Source organism: Phasianus colchicus, chromosome Z (assembly GCF_987193195.1).
Source record: "Phasianus colchicus chromosome Z, bPhaCol1.hap1.1, whole genome shotgun sequence".
NCBI lineage: Eukaryota > Metazoa > Chordata > Aves > Galliformes > Phasianidae > Phasianus > Phasianus colchicus.
Window position 1 is genome coordinate 19,789,998 of NC_143476.1, and position 15,759 is coordinate 19,805,756.

A 15,759-nucleotide genomic window follows, 5' to 3' on the forward strand; every position below is an offset into this window, starting at 1 on the left:
AAAGTTCCTTTCCAACCTGAACCATTACTTGATTCTGCGATTCTGTACTTCTGCAATTCAGTGAATGCTGCTGTGTAGAACGAAGAAAAATTAATCAGCTTTACATTAGACCAGAAAGATAACAAAAGCAATCTAGCCACAGCAGTAGAGCATCAGCTCAACAAGTTAAATAGGTTTCACACAGAGCTCTGAGCTGCCTCATCAAGAATCTTTTAGAACCCGACAGCTAACTTGAAAAATTAGCAACATGCTACAGACTTCAGGAAAAAAGTTTCAGACATCAAATTCATTAAAAATAAAGAAGAGAATTCTTGGGACCTATGAGCAAGTGGGTCAATAAGGAATTTGAAAGTTATGGAATACACATTTCTCTATCATGAAGATGCAACTGCTGAAGTGATAACAGTGTTCTATCTTTAATAGGGAAGCACAAGGACAAAGAAAGCATCATAGCCAATAACATATTTCCCAAATTTTTCAGTATAGATGTCATTCATGGAAGTAGTTAATTATGTGCTGGGATTTACAAAACCACTAAAATTATCATCCAAAGACAGAATTTCCTAGTTTCAATACTTCTGTAACAGCTTGATTAAAAAAAAAAAAAAAAAGAAGTCATTAAGTGGCACTGTGGATTAAAAAAAAAAAAAAAAAAAGTTTACAAAGTTAGAAGAATCATCAAAAGATCACGTCTGTAACAATATCCCAAGTCCTCTCTGTTTTATGACTTACTATGTTCCTAGGAAATATTTCCTCTCCCTATGCCATAATAAACCCTGGGTAACAGAAGAGTGAGACTGAGGACCAATCTAGTACCTGAAAAGGAAAATATGAGTTAAATATTACTGATGTTACCATCTAAGCAAAGCTATAAAAATGACTGCTTCCAAACAGGAGAATATGGTTTTAAAGTATCTCCCTTGTAGACATGATACTTTCCAGAAATCCAGCACTAATGTATTCTAGTCATACCAGTTGGCATTGGGTGCTTATGTTAGACTTGTCAGCTACTCCATTTCACTCTTTGATTTCCTCAGCTAAGAATAATATAAAACAAAAGTAATTAAAAACAAATAGATAGAGACCACAGTTTTGCTGCTAGCATTTTGAACAAACTAAAAGTAGGGAAGTAAAAAGTAGAAATATCATAAGGACAAGTAGGAGCAGTTAAGTTGAAAGTAGTAAAGCTGAAAATTGCTGTCCTAACAGTAAGGAAAAGGCTTGTTTTAGAGCTTCATATGTAGCAACAAAGTGAGCTGAGAGAGAAAAAAGAAGAAGCAAATTCATCTTTAAGTTAGTTCAACCCTCAGATAAATGGCCTTCAGTTACAGTTCATCATGGTTTTTCTTTCTGGTTTTTCTTTCTGCAAGAAAATTGCAATATATTTTCTTGTGAGAACACATAATCGGTGAAAAAGACTCTCCCGATCACAGTGGAAGCAGTGGGGTGGAAGGACATGCTATCTGTTGGACTTTGTGATGATAATATCTAATAATGTCTGTCAGTTTAAAAACAAACTTTAATTTGCATTTCTTAGCCTTTAAAGTTTAATGCCTCTAGAAAGCCCTCAGTCATACTGTGAGTAACTAAGCAAAAGTTGAGGAAAGGATGGAGAGAATGAAGATTTTATAACATTTCTTAAAATGTCTTAACAAAAAAAAAAAAAAAAAGATCCCAGCCTAATCAGCAAGTACATATCATCTAGATGTTCAGCTAAAAGTTGCAATCCTAGTTCCATTAATATCTCAGCAGAACCTAGCCTCCTCTGTTTATCACAATTTAACACAGACAGCACGGTGGCAATTAAATATTGCTCGGATAATTATACAGTGCTGTCCTCACTCAAAGGAGTGCAAAGTTTTTTCATTGGAAGAATGCTTTTCTCATTGAGTAGTCTTTAACTAGAAGAGACTATAAAAAAGAAATTGTGCTCCTTAGTTGTCTCCATTAGGATATGTTTGTGTCTGTACATTTTTCCTTTCTCACCCTCTGTCTTATTCAGAACACCTGGCAGGTGTATTACAGTTTGCTATTCCTTTTTATTCTAAATAGCATTCAACTTTTCCAAAACATGTTTAATCAACTGGATTCCAGTCCTCTGTTTTGCCTTAATTCACATAAAAACACATCACTTTAGACACATGCCTTACAGAACAAGTGAAAGCCCTCCCTAGGCACACAGGCAAAATTTAAATGCAGACTCAAATGTTCCCTTTTCTTTCTACAATTGTTTCTATATCTCAGACTGGGGTCATTAAAGAAAGTGTACGTACAAACAAAAACAAAACACAGAATCTACAGTACATGCTGCTGGTTTCTTGTAGGTGCTCTATTCTACTTTCCCCAGCAGAATGGAATAGAAAAAAGAAAAGATGCTTTTAAATTATCTTCCTTTCTGTGACAGATACAGGGTCTGATTATTATAACAAGAAAGAAATCCATGCCTGCCACGTGTGGACCCTTCACAGTTTCAGTCTATGATAAACATTCAGTCCTTAGTTCTGCTGTACAGGCTCATCGCTAAGCCTAAGCACTTTATATAAAAGGCTTAGCTATAAATAGATTTAGGCCTGAGCCATTGCTCATAAAGATACCACTTCTGTTTGTTCTTTTGTCTTGCTTGGAGCTTTATCATCACAGTCTGGGAGCTGCCACGTTACTTAGAGCTGGTATACAAACTGATTTCTTCTCTACGATTTCCATGACTCCCATGACTCCAGGATATAGTTTTCAATTTAGATGCTGGCTCCAGTTTTTTCACTACTTCTGCAGTATTCTTTCAATTGATAAATTTTAAATACTTCTGACTGATGTGATAAGTTAATTTTGGACTACCAACAGATTGCATACTGTACCCCAGACGGTCATAAAGAGATATATTATTTGACTTGATTCAAATTATTCAAAACTATAACCCAGTCTTCCTACGTTCTTCCTATGACTTGGTCCTGAAAACTGTTAATTACCTATTGTGCAATGAATTGCAGTAAATGACTCGAACTCAGCAAAAGAAATTTGAAGATTAGTCACATAACAAGCCCACCACATTGACTGCCATCTGACAGTCAGTGTAGTTAGGTGTACAATAATTAAGTCCTTCAAATCAGAGGAACATTTGCATATTTTTTCCTCTATTGTCTTGCTTCTCAGTACGCTGCTACTCTCTCTAATGTGGATATGAAAGGCTTAAAGCAAAACAAAATGAAAAACAAGATAATTTAGCTCTATTTAAGAAAAAAAAAAAAAAAGAAAAAAGCCATGCATGCAGATCTGGAGTCCAGAGATCTCTGTTCCCTGATGTGTGCTAGCTATTCTTCTACTTTAGTTTATCCCATGTGCTCAGCTGAGAGAAGAAACGCAGACAGACTCTAGCAGTAATTTAACAAATATCTGGAAAAATAAGCCTACCTTAAAAAATACTGATTAGAAAAAAAGAGATAAGGAGGGCAAGATTTTAGAGACACTACCAAGTAAGCAACACTGTGAGTAAGGAAGAGGCTGGGCAGAGAAAAACAGAAAATAATAGATAATCACCTCAGACTGAGTGCCAGGGAGGCTTGTAATCACATCAGCTTTGATGAAGAATGTTGGGCAAATGGGAAATAAGCAAAAGGAGAATAGGTCATTTTCCCGTCTCATTGCAGATATGTCATCTTTACGAAAAGTAGGGTGCATCCAAAAAGACATTTTACAAGTCAGGAAAAGATGTCCAGACACTAAAAATTTCTCAAATAATTACCGACCAGTTTGAGCCAGTGAGCTGAGAGTGACTGCCTTGCTTATCCCACTGAGAATCTCCCAGGCTAGCCAATCTTCCATTTCTGCTTTCTGACAGCATTCGTTTTAAGTTTATATTTTAAATTTTTTATATTATTTCTTTAGGACTTGCTCTTGTTTTCTGTACAATTATTTCTATTCCATTTTTACTAGTACTTGCAGTACCATTAAGTTTAATTTTAATCTATTTTCATAGTTCTTCCTGTTGATTTTTGTTTATTTCACTGCAAATAGCATGAAATCTTCATATATCTTTTCAGTTTTCCATTTCTATTAGACAAAGCAGTTTAACAAGAATAGTAAATACGACTCTGCTCAAACAAAATCCTTCAATTGCAGTGAATTATCTGGCAAATGCTATGAATGTCATTTATTTTCTGGAAGTATTTACACTAAATCTGTGACCACCCTCCCACACACCTCAATCTACATACCCTACCTTTATGACCTTTTCATACATTAAAATAAGGAGATGTCTATTTTCATATTATGTCTCCTTTAGTTCAGCCTCATGTGTATCTATTTTTTTTTTTTTTTCCAGGAAAAAAATCCCCTAAAACTCAGACCACCTGAAAAAATACTAGCTGCAAGGGAGGAGTTACTTCAGGTGTTTCTGTTGTTCTTAGACTAGTATTTATCAACATAGCATTTGCTCTCTGCCCTCTACCCAAAAGATTCCATCCATGTCAGATCTTGTGAATTGCCAAGTATCTACGAAATAGCTCATAGCAACCTTGAGAGAACAAAAAGTCTGTTTTCTTAAGTGCAGAAGAGTGTTGTAGTAGCTACAATTTGAGCTAGTTCATTTCAAACCTTTAGAGCACATACCATCAATTCTGAAAGTTTCTTGTACTTTTATTAAGTTGCCAAGAGATAGTATCATTAGTGGGTTACACTACGGTCACAGTAATACCAAATAACTTTTATGATGTTTTTTCAGCTGTATAGCTTTGGCACTTTTTGTAACAATGGGAGTGTTACCATAGGAATGCTCACAAGATATAGTTCATGATAGACACATTAGTGAAAAGAAATGCCCTTTACTTCTGGCGTTTCAGGATTAGAGGTGAGAGTTTGCCTTTCAGTCAACAAAGAACATTTTGTCCTCTTTGCAATGAATGCTTCAGGTCCTTCTTATTTTTTTCCCACATGTGTTAAATTGGAAAGCAGTGGGCATTAATCATTCTTGATATGACAGAACTCCGGTTGTATTAATTCTAGACAGCATAGAAAGTATTTAGAAAAGTAGTTTATAGGGATGTGTAAATACAGCAGTCACACAGTCTTTTCAGCATCTACAATACCTTTGCCTTTGGGCCACAAGCTAGGACAGTCAGCAGAAAAGAGAAGATGGAAAGGATCCTGATGGGTAATGCTTCATTGCCCTAGCACATATTATTCTCTGCACTAGAAGTAAGATTTGGAGCCTGAATGTGTATTTTGCTTATGCTATCTTTGTGTCTATCTAGTGTGATTTTGTGTCTGAAGATATCGTAAGTAAAGTAGGTCACACAGAGCTGATGACTTTCTGGATTGTTTTCATCTATTATATTGACTTTAGCTTTTCATTAAAAAAAAAAAAAGAAGAAGAAGAAAGCAGACAGCAAGTTGGGAGAAAGTGTGTATCTGACTGCAGTAGAAAGGCCCTTCAGAGCAATGTGGACAGGCTGGATTGATAGGTTGAGGCCAGTGGGATGAAGTTCAGCAAGACCAAGTACTCAGTCCTGCACCTTGCCCATGGCAACCCCAGGCAATGCAGGCTTGGGATAGAGTGGCTGGAAGACTGTGTAGAGGAAACAGACCCGGGGATGTTGGTCGACGTCCAGCTGAACATGAGCCAGCACTGTGCCTAGGTGGCCAGGAAGGCCAATGGCATTCTGGATTGTATCAAAAATAGTGTTGCCATCAGGAGCAGGGAAGTGGCAATCCCTATGTATGTAATCAGCACTGTTGATCAGTTTTGGGCCCCTCACTACAAGAAAGACATTGAAGCCTTGTAGCGTGCCCAGAGAAGGACAGTGAAGCTGGTGAGGAGTCTGAAGCACAGATCTTATGAGAAGAGGTTGGGATTGTTCAGTCTGGAGAAGAGGAGGCTCAGGGGAGATCTTATAGCTCTCTACAACTACCTAAAGTGAAGTTTTGTTGGTGTGAGGGTCACCCTTCTCTCCCATGTAGCTGTCAATAGGACTAGAGGGAATGGCTTCAAGTTGTGCCAGGTGAGATTCAGATTGGACATTAGGAAATAATTCTTCTCCAAGAAAGAGTTCAAATGCTGGAACAGGCTGTCCAGGGGGGTGGTGGAGTCACTGTCCCTGGGGATGTTCAAGAAACTTTTAGATATTGTACTGAGGGACATGGTTTAGTGGGAAATAATGGTGATAGTGGACAATTGGACTGGATGACCTTGAGGGTCTTTTCCAACCTTGGTGATTCTATAATTCTATAGTTTTCTATTTAGGGCAAATGTACAAAGGAACTGAAATCCAGACTTTTAAAATACAGACACCATTTTCTGAATGTAAGCCTTTGTTCCCTCTGTCTGTATATATAAGTGAGGTTTTCAGTATAAACCCAAATTGCTAGTAGCACTTTTTTGTGAATAGCCTCATGTTTTGTAGGTTTTCCAATACTCCAGGCCAATGGCATTCTGGTAGCCAATAGGGTGAGAGGGGTGATTGTCCCCCTCTATTCTGCCCTCACGAGGCCCTATCTGGAGTAATACATCCAAGTCTGGGACCCCCAGCTCAGGAAAGAGGTGGAGCTTTTGGAGAGGGTTTGGAAGAGGGCCATGAAGATGATCCAAGGGTGGAACACCTCTCCTGTGAAGGAGGCTGAAGGAACTGGGCTTGGTCAGCCAGAAAAAGAGAAGGCTGTGGGGAGACATCATTGTGTCTTCCAGTTTTTAAAGGGAGTATATGAACATGAGGGAAATCAACTTTTTACACAAGTAGATAGTGTATACAAGTGTGTATATATAAACTTTTATACTCTATAGTAGATAGTGTATACTAGAGTATACATCAACTTTTTACACAAGTAGATAGTAGATAGTACAAGGGGGAATGGTCCTAAACTAAAGGAGAAGAGATTTAGATTCGATGTGGGGGAAAATTTTTTACTGAGGGAGTGATGAGGTGCTGAAACAGGTTGCCCAGAGAGGTCGTGGTTCCCTGTCCTTCGAGGTGCTTGGATGGGGCCCTGATCAATGTGATCTAATACATGATATAGAAGCTATCAATCCTGCATGTGGAGGGTGATTGGAAACTGATGATCTGTGAGGTCACTTCCAATCCAAGGCATTGTAGGATTCTATGATGACTCTACAATGTTCCTAAGCGGTTCAGTACATTTGAAAAACCCATGCTCAAAAGTTGGAATATTTACAGCTAGTGAGGTTTCTGCACACAGACGTAAACTGATAAAGCATAAATAAATAAATAAACAAACAGAGGCTACTGATCATTAGAGCAAATGATAATTAGGATGGTTTGAAAGGCAAAAAAGCCTGTCACAAACTTCTACACCTTTGAATGTTCCCTGAGCTGATTCCATCTCTGCTTTGAACTTTGGCACAGCATTTTCTTCTCTTTAATCACAGGATGAAGGGAAGTGCAGACCCTTGGGAGTAACAAAGTTGGAAGGAGCAGAAATTGGTGTTGACACAAGTCTGGGTAAACCCTTTGTTTTTAAGTGCATACCTCAAAGTGGAAACAGGATTTTCTACTTCTGTGCAACTTCTAACCAAGAAATGAAGAGGTAAGCGATCTTTCATTTTACAGTTTTGTTATTCTGATTTGGAGAGAGGACAACTGGATTTTTGGAGAATATTTACAAGACTTTTCTTGATCAATGGAAAAAAAAAAGAAAAATTTATTTATAGGAAGATTGGTGTTTCTGTTTTTCCGGGTTTTATTTGCAGAATTTTCAACAATATTTTTCATTTTCAGAATTTACTTTTTTGTTATTATGAGAAGGTAGTTTTTTCTACAAGTTTTTAACATTCATGCTCTCCTCAACATTTCCCTGAATTCCGATGATTTGAGTTATTTCCAGGAAAAAAAAAAAAAAAGTTACACATATTCTCATACCTTCTCCACCATTTCAAATGGAAACTTAAATCTTCCTGTGGATGTAAACTTTCTTATTGTTCATTTCTCACCAATGATCTCTCCTTTGCCCAACAAGGACAATGCAAGTCACAAACACAATCCCCTCTTCCATTTGCCTTTCTGTCATTCTATCAAATCATTATGTTTTCATTTAAAATTCTAAATATGCCACAAAAACATGTTGGATGAGACAAGAGATTTGTCTCATCCAATGAGTTTGGGCTTTTTTCAAACTCCAAAAAATGTTATTTATGCATTTCCCAAATACTATAGCAGACAAAGACACTAAAATCATTCAAAAGACTAGAAAGTAATTACTTTCAGGCTTTAGTTTGAAAATGTAGTGAAATCTAATCTTTTTTCCCTTATAGTTTTAGTGTGCATTATTTGAAACCTAAACCTGTGAAGTAGGAAGACATTTTCTAAGGTTGACTTCTCCACCCATGTTTTTATAGTACCTTAGTATTTTAGATATCCACAGCTGTCATATTGCGGTATTTTTCAATTCCTATTTTATACCATTCATGGTGCAAAAGGAATAACATTGCCAACAAACTTCATGCTTTATTTGGTAATCTCCTGTTTCAGGATGCTTTACACTTTCTACAAGTTTATTATCTACATTATAACAATGACAGAAGTACGATCATTTAGCTTGACACGGTGAATTATGAACAAAATGTTCACCTTCATCCTATAGTCAGTATTGCTCTAATTTATTACAGTGATGTACAGCAAGCTGAAAGTTATCTTTCTGCAAGTTAGAAGTATTTATTTAGACTTATTCCACTAGTTTTCTATACTGAAGCCCTGAATGCATCCTGAAAATTGCACATCCTTTTGAAAGCTGACTGTATCAGCAAGAATTAAAAGAAGTGGTGTCGCACACTTATTCTGCTCTACAAAACTAAGATATTCTCATTATTGGTCATTTTATAGGTGGCTGGAGGCTATGGAGAAAGCAGTGCATCCTGTCCATCAGGTAATGCTTTAGTTATGTGAGAAGTACAGTATAATATATTGTGCAGAAGACTGAGAGACCATAGATATTTTTGTGCATGGCCCAGTGCAAATAATAACATGGAAGCTGCAAACATTTGTTGAAGGCAGCTGAGTTGTGAATCAGCTCCAGTCTGAAAGCCATATACACACATTATTTTGTTTCAGCAAATATGTTTTGCTGCCATATGGTGGTATGAATCAAAATGTTCCCTCTCCAGATATCAGCAGCTTTAAGCTCATACAGAAATATAACCTAAAATGAAACTAGTGGGAAGGTAGGAAGAAGAATGAGCACAGTGGAGAAGACTTTCACTATGACATGTGCTGCACAGCGTAATACTATTTAGAATAAAAGGAGAGAAGGACTTTATCTTCTTAGATATTCCCCATAAGCCTGCCTTGATTGCTAGTTTTTTGAGGCTATCTGCTGTCACTTCAGACAGACTATTAGAAAGAGAGTTGTTGGGGTATTTTTGACTTTTCTGTATTTTAAGAGATGAAGAGAGATGAGGTGGCTGATGGATTTGAATTTCTCTCTCCATCTCTTTAGCTCTGCTCAATGCTGGCTTCTGTGGCTGGGAGAAATATAGCTATAAGATCTTTTGAGCTGCAAAAAGGAAATAGATCTTGTACTGTTCAATGTAATTTAATAGAAATAATCCCTGACTGGCCCCAGATCGGGAGCTGCAAAACCAGTTCTAGTAATTCCAGGGTTAGAAGCATAGGAGTTAAAGCCCCTCCTTTCCTGGCTCCAACCTTTTTATAAAAATGTGCTGTTGATCTGTAAAATCATTTTTAAATGGATATAGCTACTGAACCAATTTGGATTTTTAGCAAAAAGAAACTGAGGCTGAAACATAAGATAAATACCAAAGCAAAAGAAATACCAATTCTTTTGCAAATGAAATAAAGTCTTCAACACAATTAAGTAATGTTACAAATGCTAAACTGCCTTAACACAATGCAGAAATAAAAGTATTTTAAAATACTTATTTCATTTTTCCTCTTAACCTAAGGCATCGGGGTGACTCTTCAGCAGTATGTTATAGTGATTTGTTTCCAGTCAGTTAAAGGAAGCCTTTATCTTTAATCCTTGTGTCTCTAAAATAAAAACAATCAAAGATGCATTTCTTCTGACTTCATTTTCTAGATGAGATACAAATTTATGTCTAAGTATATTCTACCTGGTAGTGTTTCTTAAAAGAATACTAAGGATCTAAAGAATCCTTCTCTCAAAATAGACTTTTCATTCAGTTGAATAGAGGATTTTTTAATAGAGGAAGGGAGGGAGGGAGGGAAGGAAGGGAGGAAGGAAGGAAAGGAAGGAGGAAGGAAGGAAGGAAGGAAGGAAGGAAGGAAGGAAGGAAGGAAGGAAGGAAGGAAGGAAGGAAGGAAGGAAGGAAGGAAGGAAGGAAGGAAGGAAGGAAGGAAGGAAGGAAGGAAGGAAGGAAGGAAGGAAGGAAGGAAGGGAGGGAGGGAGGGAGGGAGGGAGGGAGGAAGGGAGGGAGGGAGGGAGGAAAGGAGGAAGGAAGGGAGGAAGGAAAGAAGGAAGGGAGGGAGGGAGAGAGGGAGGAAGAGGAGAGGAGAGGAGAGGAGAGGAGAGGAGAGGAGAGGAGAGGAGAGGAGAGGAGAGGAGAGGAGAGGAGAGGAGAGGAGAGGAGAGGAGAGGAGAGGAGAGGAGAGGAGAGGAGAGGAGAGGAGAGGAGAGGAGAGGAGAGGAGAGGAGAGGAGAGGAGAGGAGAGGAGAGGAGAGGAGAGGAGAGGAGAGGAGAGGAGAGGAGAGGAGAGGAGAGGAGAGGAGAGGAGAGGAGAGGAGAGGAGAGGAGAGGAGAGGAGAGGAGAGGAGAGGAGAGGAGAGGAGAGGAGAGGAGAGGAGAGGAGAGAAGAGAAGAGAAGAGAAGAGAAGAGAAGAGAAGAGAAGAGAAGAGAAGAGAAGAGAAGAGAAGAGAAGAGAAGAGAAGAGAAGAGAAGAGAAGAGAAGAGAAGAGAAGAGAAGAGAAGAGAAGAGAAGAGAAGAGAAGAGAAGAGAAGAAGGAAATAAGGAGAGGAGAGGAGAGAGGAAAGATAAGAAGGAAAGAAGAATTTTGACCCAGAAATAACAATGGGATCATTAGAGTAATGGAAAAGACTGCTATCCCAGAAGGGATTGGAAAGCCATTCAGAACCATGTACAGTATAGTACTGCCATCTGTGTTTGAGTGCTGTATTCTTATCTTAGACATCACCACACTTCCTCTGTAACACAAAGGTTAGGAGATGAATTTTATCTTGCCTTACTATGTGAAATAAAGACTGATGAAATCCAGAAATTACACCAGTAGTAAAAAATGTTTTCCTTTTGGTTTTGAAATATTCATCTGTCCTGATTTCAGCTAGGACAGAGTTGATTTTTTCTTCATAGTGTCTAGTATGGTGCTATGTTTTGGCTTTTCGGGAAAGACAATGTTGACAACACAGTGATAGTCTAGTTGTTGAACAGTTCTGTACAGAACCAAGGACATTTCAGTTTCTCAGCTTCTCATACTGTTCTGCCAGTGAGGAGAACTGTAGGAGCACAAGGAGTTAGGAAGGGACAGAACCAGGACAGCTGACCCACACTGGTTAAGGGGAAAGCTTGAAAAACAATGGAGAGTTGGCCAGGTGGACAGTTTGGGAATTGGTTGGGCATTGGTTGGTGAGAGGTGAGTAACAAGTGCATCTCTTGTTTTGTATATACTTACAAATAAAAATAACTTTCTATATCTACTATCTACAAATACTACTATCCCTTTTTCCACTTCCTTTTCTGTCTTAGTAAATAGTTTTTTCTTAATCCACTAATTCTGCCCCCTATCCCACTGGGAGGGGAAGGAGTAAATGAACAATGGTATGGTGCTGAACTGTCAGCTTAGACCATACATCCTGTTTCTACTGACACAACCTATTTTGGAAAACAAAAGAGTTGCAGAAAATGCAAGTTATGATTGTAAGAAGGAAGTAGAAGTTGGAGATTTTTTTACATCAAATACAAGTTTTTCAATTGCGTTTCCAGATTGAGCTCACAAACTCTTTTCATAACCAAAGCCTGCACATGACTAGAGACAGTGTCATTTCATACTAGCAGGCCATCTTTAATTTCTTAACATAACTGTTCATTTCATGCTTACCTTACAGAACCACGTATGGGTAGACGTCACGCTACATAACACTGCATTGCCACCCTTAGCCATCAAAAACCCAGAGTGCCTGGGACTCCTCCACCAGCTAGACAGAAGCAAAGATGCCTGGATTCAGCACTACTGCATTCTGAAGGATGGCTGCTTGTACTTCTATGCCACTCTCCGCTCCACACCTGCCCAAGGTAGAGCTGGCTGAGGGATTGCAAATGGTTACTAATAAAACATTTCATTGCAGTTTCCAAATAGAACTTTGACCACTAATGAAATTCTCTTGTCAGCAAATTCTTAGTGTTCTGGGAAGGTGAGCATACGAAGAATAAACTCAATTTCTTTTCACAAAGTACACTCCTCATTCTCCCCATATTATAATTATTATTATTTTTTAAATGGCCAGTGGTCTGAATTTTTGTTTCTGGAACACAGCTGATAAAGATGTTCAGAAGAACACATCAGCAAGAGACAGCACCTTCCTAAAGCACTTCCTAGAGGCTTGATTCCTTGCCATTGGTGGCTGAAAGTCTGTTGAAAGCTGTCAGACTACTCTGATAAATAGCCTTAGAGGGAGGGACATCATGAGGTCTGGTTGGTTTCTCCACCATTACTGGGCTTTCATACAGCCTTGGCAAAGGCAGAACAGCAGCAGAGGTGGGTTCTACAGAATCTGGTCAGGTGGTTTCATCTAGGCTAAAAAATCCATGATGCTGTGCAGCAGTTCTCCTTGTAACAAAGTAGGAAGGTGTCTGGCCACTTCATGAAGGCAGCAAGGCATCCATTACAAATGACTTTGAGGTAGAGGAGCTGAATTTTAGGCATTCAGGACAACTTCCTGGGACTTTGTATTTTTTTTTTTTTCTTTTAAATTGGAGCTCAAAGAAGAAGGGTTGATTCCTTATCCTAAGGAAACTGGCAGCCAGAAGAACCAGAAAGGAAATGTACTTTTGCTTACTAGCTGGCTTTCAGATTGAGAGAGAAAACTTTTTTTCACCTGTAAAAGGTGTGCACGTGTGAAAAGGCCAGTGAGTTCCACAGTAAACTGACCCTAAGATTTGCCCAAAGCAGTGAATTAGCAGAAAGGAAAAAAAAAAAAAAAAAAAAAAAGGAGTATTTTATATTTATGGCATGATAGTGACACTTTAAAAACAAATGAGCAAATAAAACAAAAATATTATGAAGAGCAAGTGCTGTGTAATTCCTTTCCTTAGAGCTAATTGGTGTGGCCTGCAATGGAGTTCCAATTACTGATGGCAGCACGTCAAATAAGAAGAACAAATGCTGGTTCCAGCAATTTTTTTTTTAATTTGGAAATTCATATCCCCTTAGTTTTTAAAGGAAAAAAAAACAGAAACAAAAACCACACCAGACAGATAAAACAAAATTTACAAGTTTAACTTGAAGCAGCCTCTAAGATTAATTGACTGAAAACGAACCCCTGAATCTTGGTTGTTCATACAGTTTTCAAGACAAGAGTTTAGTACACAAAGCTAACCACAGCACAAATAAATCTATTCTCACATTTCAAATCCATACTTCTTTTCACTTCTAACTTTTAAGATGGTTTAATTTTAGTACAGTTTTGAGTATGTCTATTCATCATATTAGGTTGCTTTGTCACATAACTAATCTCACATTTTGTGTAATCATATTCACACTTATTATTCACAGCTTATTATGCCTTTGTATTCCCTTTATCTGTCAAGTCAGAGTGAGCTTTCATAATGCAATAGAATAGAAAGTTCCAGCAACTGGACAGATACATTTATGTAAAAACATCTGGGAGCATAAGCATTAACTGAGGGAAAATTCAATCTGTAACAATAAAAATGTTTACCACCTGTACACTGCTTTTCATCCAAAGAAGTGTAGTTCTTTCCTGATGCAGTGAAGAGGCAGCAATGAAAACTGACTTGGTAGAACTCCCACTAAGTTCTGCACTAAGTAGCTGAGAGGAAAAGGAAAAAGAAATCTGAAATCTTGTACAAAGAGCAAGTAAGGAGCTCCGTTCATATTAATTTTCAGAAGAAAACTGATATTTTTTATATTCTGTATGTAAATTCTGCGTAACTGTGGAAAAGCTCAACACAAGTCATATGGAAATTGTTTTTTTCACAAAATTTCACTATTCAGCTAGCAAGAAGTCATTTCCTAAATAGTATCTTCAACATGCATGATGCATACTAATTTTTTTCCATCAAGGTGGCCTCTACCTCCAGGGGTATATTGTGAGTGAACAGACTCTGGGATCCAAGAGATCTGTAATTGAACTCAAACCTCCATCTGAAGAATTTAAAACTTTCTACTTATGTGCCGAAAATGTAAATGAAAACAAAAGGTAAACCAATATTCTTGTTTCTATTTTATTTGCCTGAGTTAAGAAAATTGGAAACACTATAGCTTGGGAAAGACCTGATAACAGCTTTTCATTCTGTTTTCACTTGTTTCTCTAGACTTCCTTTCAATTCTAGCTTTAGTCACACTGTAGCACAACATGTTGGGCCATGTGAGTCATCAATTCTGTTACTGTCAGTGCTGGAACTGCAGCAATTCTGGATTGCAGAGTTTCAGAAGGGAATCTGGATAAAGTGCTTTTCACAGTGGATTATTACACTGAACAGAAAACCTATGGTACTTTCTCATTAGAGGAGCCCAGACTAGTAGAATGCATATCCTCCTCATTCCCAACGTTCCCAAGGATGGTTTACTTCCAACAATGATCATTAGTAGTAAAAATGAAAATTAGCCTACGAAATCATGTTCCAAAGGTGAATCCTGTCATAGCAATTCAGTCAAATTCCATGGCTGTGTGGGAGTTCTGACTGCATAAACCTTCTAATTGCAGGATTTGGATTCTAATTTAATGAACAGAGGACAAAGCTATTGGGTATGATGGAAAGTGAATTTAAGATATAAAGCTATTACAGTCAACTCCTTCCCGTTCTACCCTTCTCCAAGCAGTATACACAGTAACACATTTAAACAAACACCGTTCATAGAATATTCTAAAGGGTTTTGAAGTGCATTCATAACACCCAAGTATATACATTTGTTGGTTTTTCTTTTAGATGGATTACAGCTCTGAAGGCTTCAATTAACAAATGGTTACCCCTACACCAGGCAATTCAAGATTTCATGAACAGGCCACTGGAGGAGACAAGGATGTGAGAAGAAAGAATTTTTTTTCATGCTGTGTTCTAGCAGTAGGTAAATTTTAGTATTAGTATTCAATCATTAACAAATACAATTAAAGCAATTTTGTCTTCTTTGTGGCTATCTTTATTTCATGTTTCTACTCAATTTCAGGGTCCATAGGCCATGTGTGAAGTTACTTTGGCAATGAAGTTGTGAACAGATAACGATATTTATCTAATGCTACCAAAAGAGAAAATGCCATATTTTAATTATTTGGTAGTACCTGATGTCTTTTATTTGCATCACATTTTATTTGAAAAAGCACCCTTTGCAAATACTTCTGCTCTTTCCATCCCAAAGCTTCTTATATGGATTTGTCTCTAAGTTTCAAGGCAGTGTGAGGCTCAGTGTTAACTGAGACACTAACACACATACTACCAGAGCATGCCTGAAGGAATGAAATATATATATTTCATTTCAAATATATAATGATATAGATAAATACCTTTGTTTCTTGTACATTCCATGTCAACATAAATTTTAATTTAAAAGTAGTCTTAGTTTGACCATCTGCCATTACAACACAG

At 37.7% G+C, this 15,759-nt stretch overlaps 1 protein-coding gene across 1 annotated transcript in view; it reads left to right on the forward strand.

Annotated features, from left to right (window-relative positions):
* Positions 1-15,205, forward strand: part of LOC149912684 (uncharacterized) — a 36,158-nt gene extending 20,953 nt beyond the window's left edge. Inside the window, exons 8-12 of the mRNA XM_090132045.1 lie at positions 7,376-7,533; positions 8,826-8,868; positions 12,042-12,228; positions 14,240-14,375; positions 15,106-15,205. Coding sequence (XP_089988171.1) covers positions 7,376-7,533; positions 8,826-8,868; positions 12,042-12,228; positions 14,240-14,375; positions 15,106-15,205 — 624 coding nt within the window. The remainder of the gene's footprint in view (positions 1-7,375; positions 7,534-8,825; positions 8,869-12,041; positions 12,229-14,239; positions 14,376-15,105) is intronic.
* The last annotated feature ends 554 nt before the right edge of the window (positions 15,206-15,759 follow it).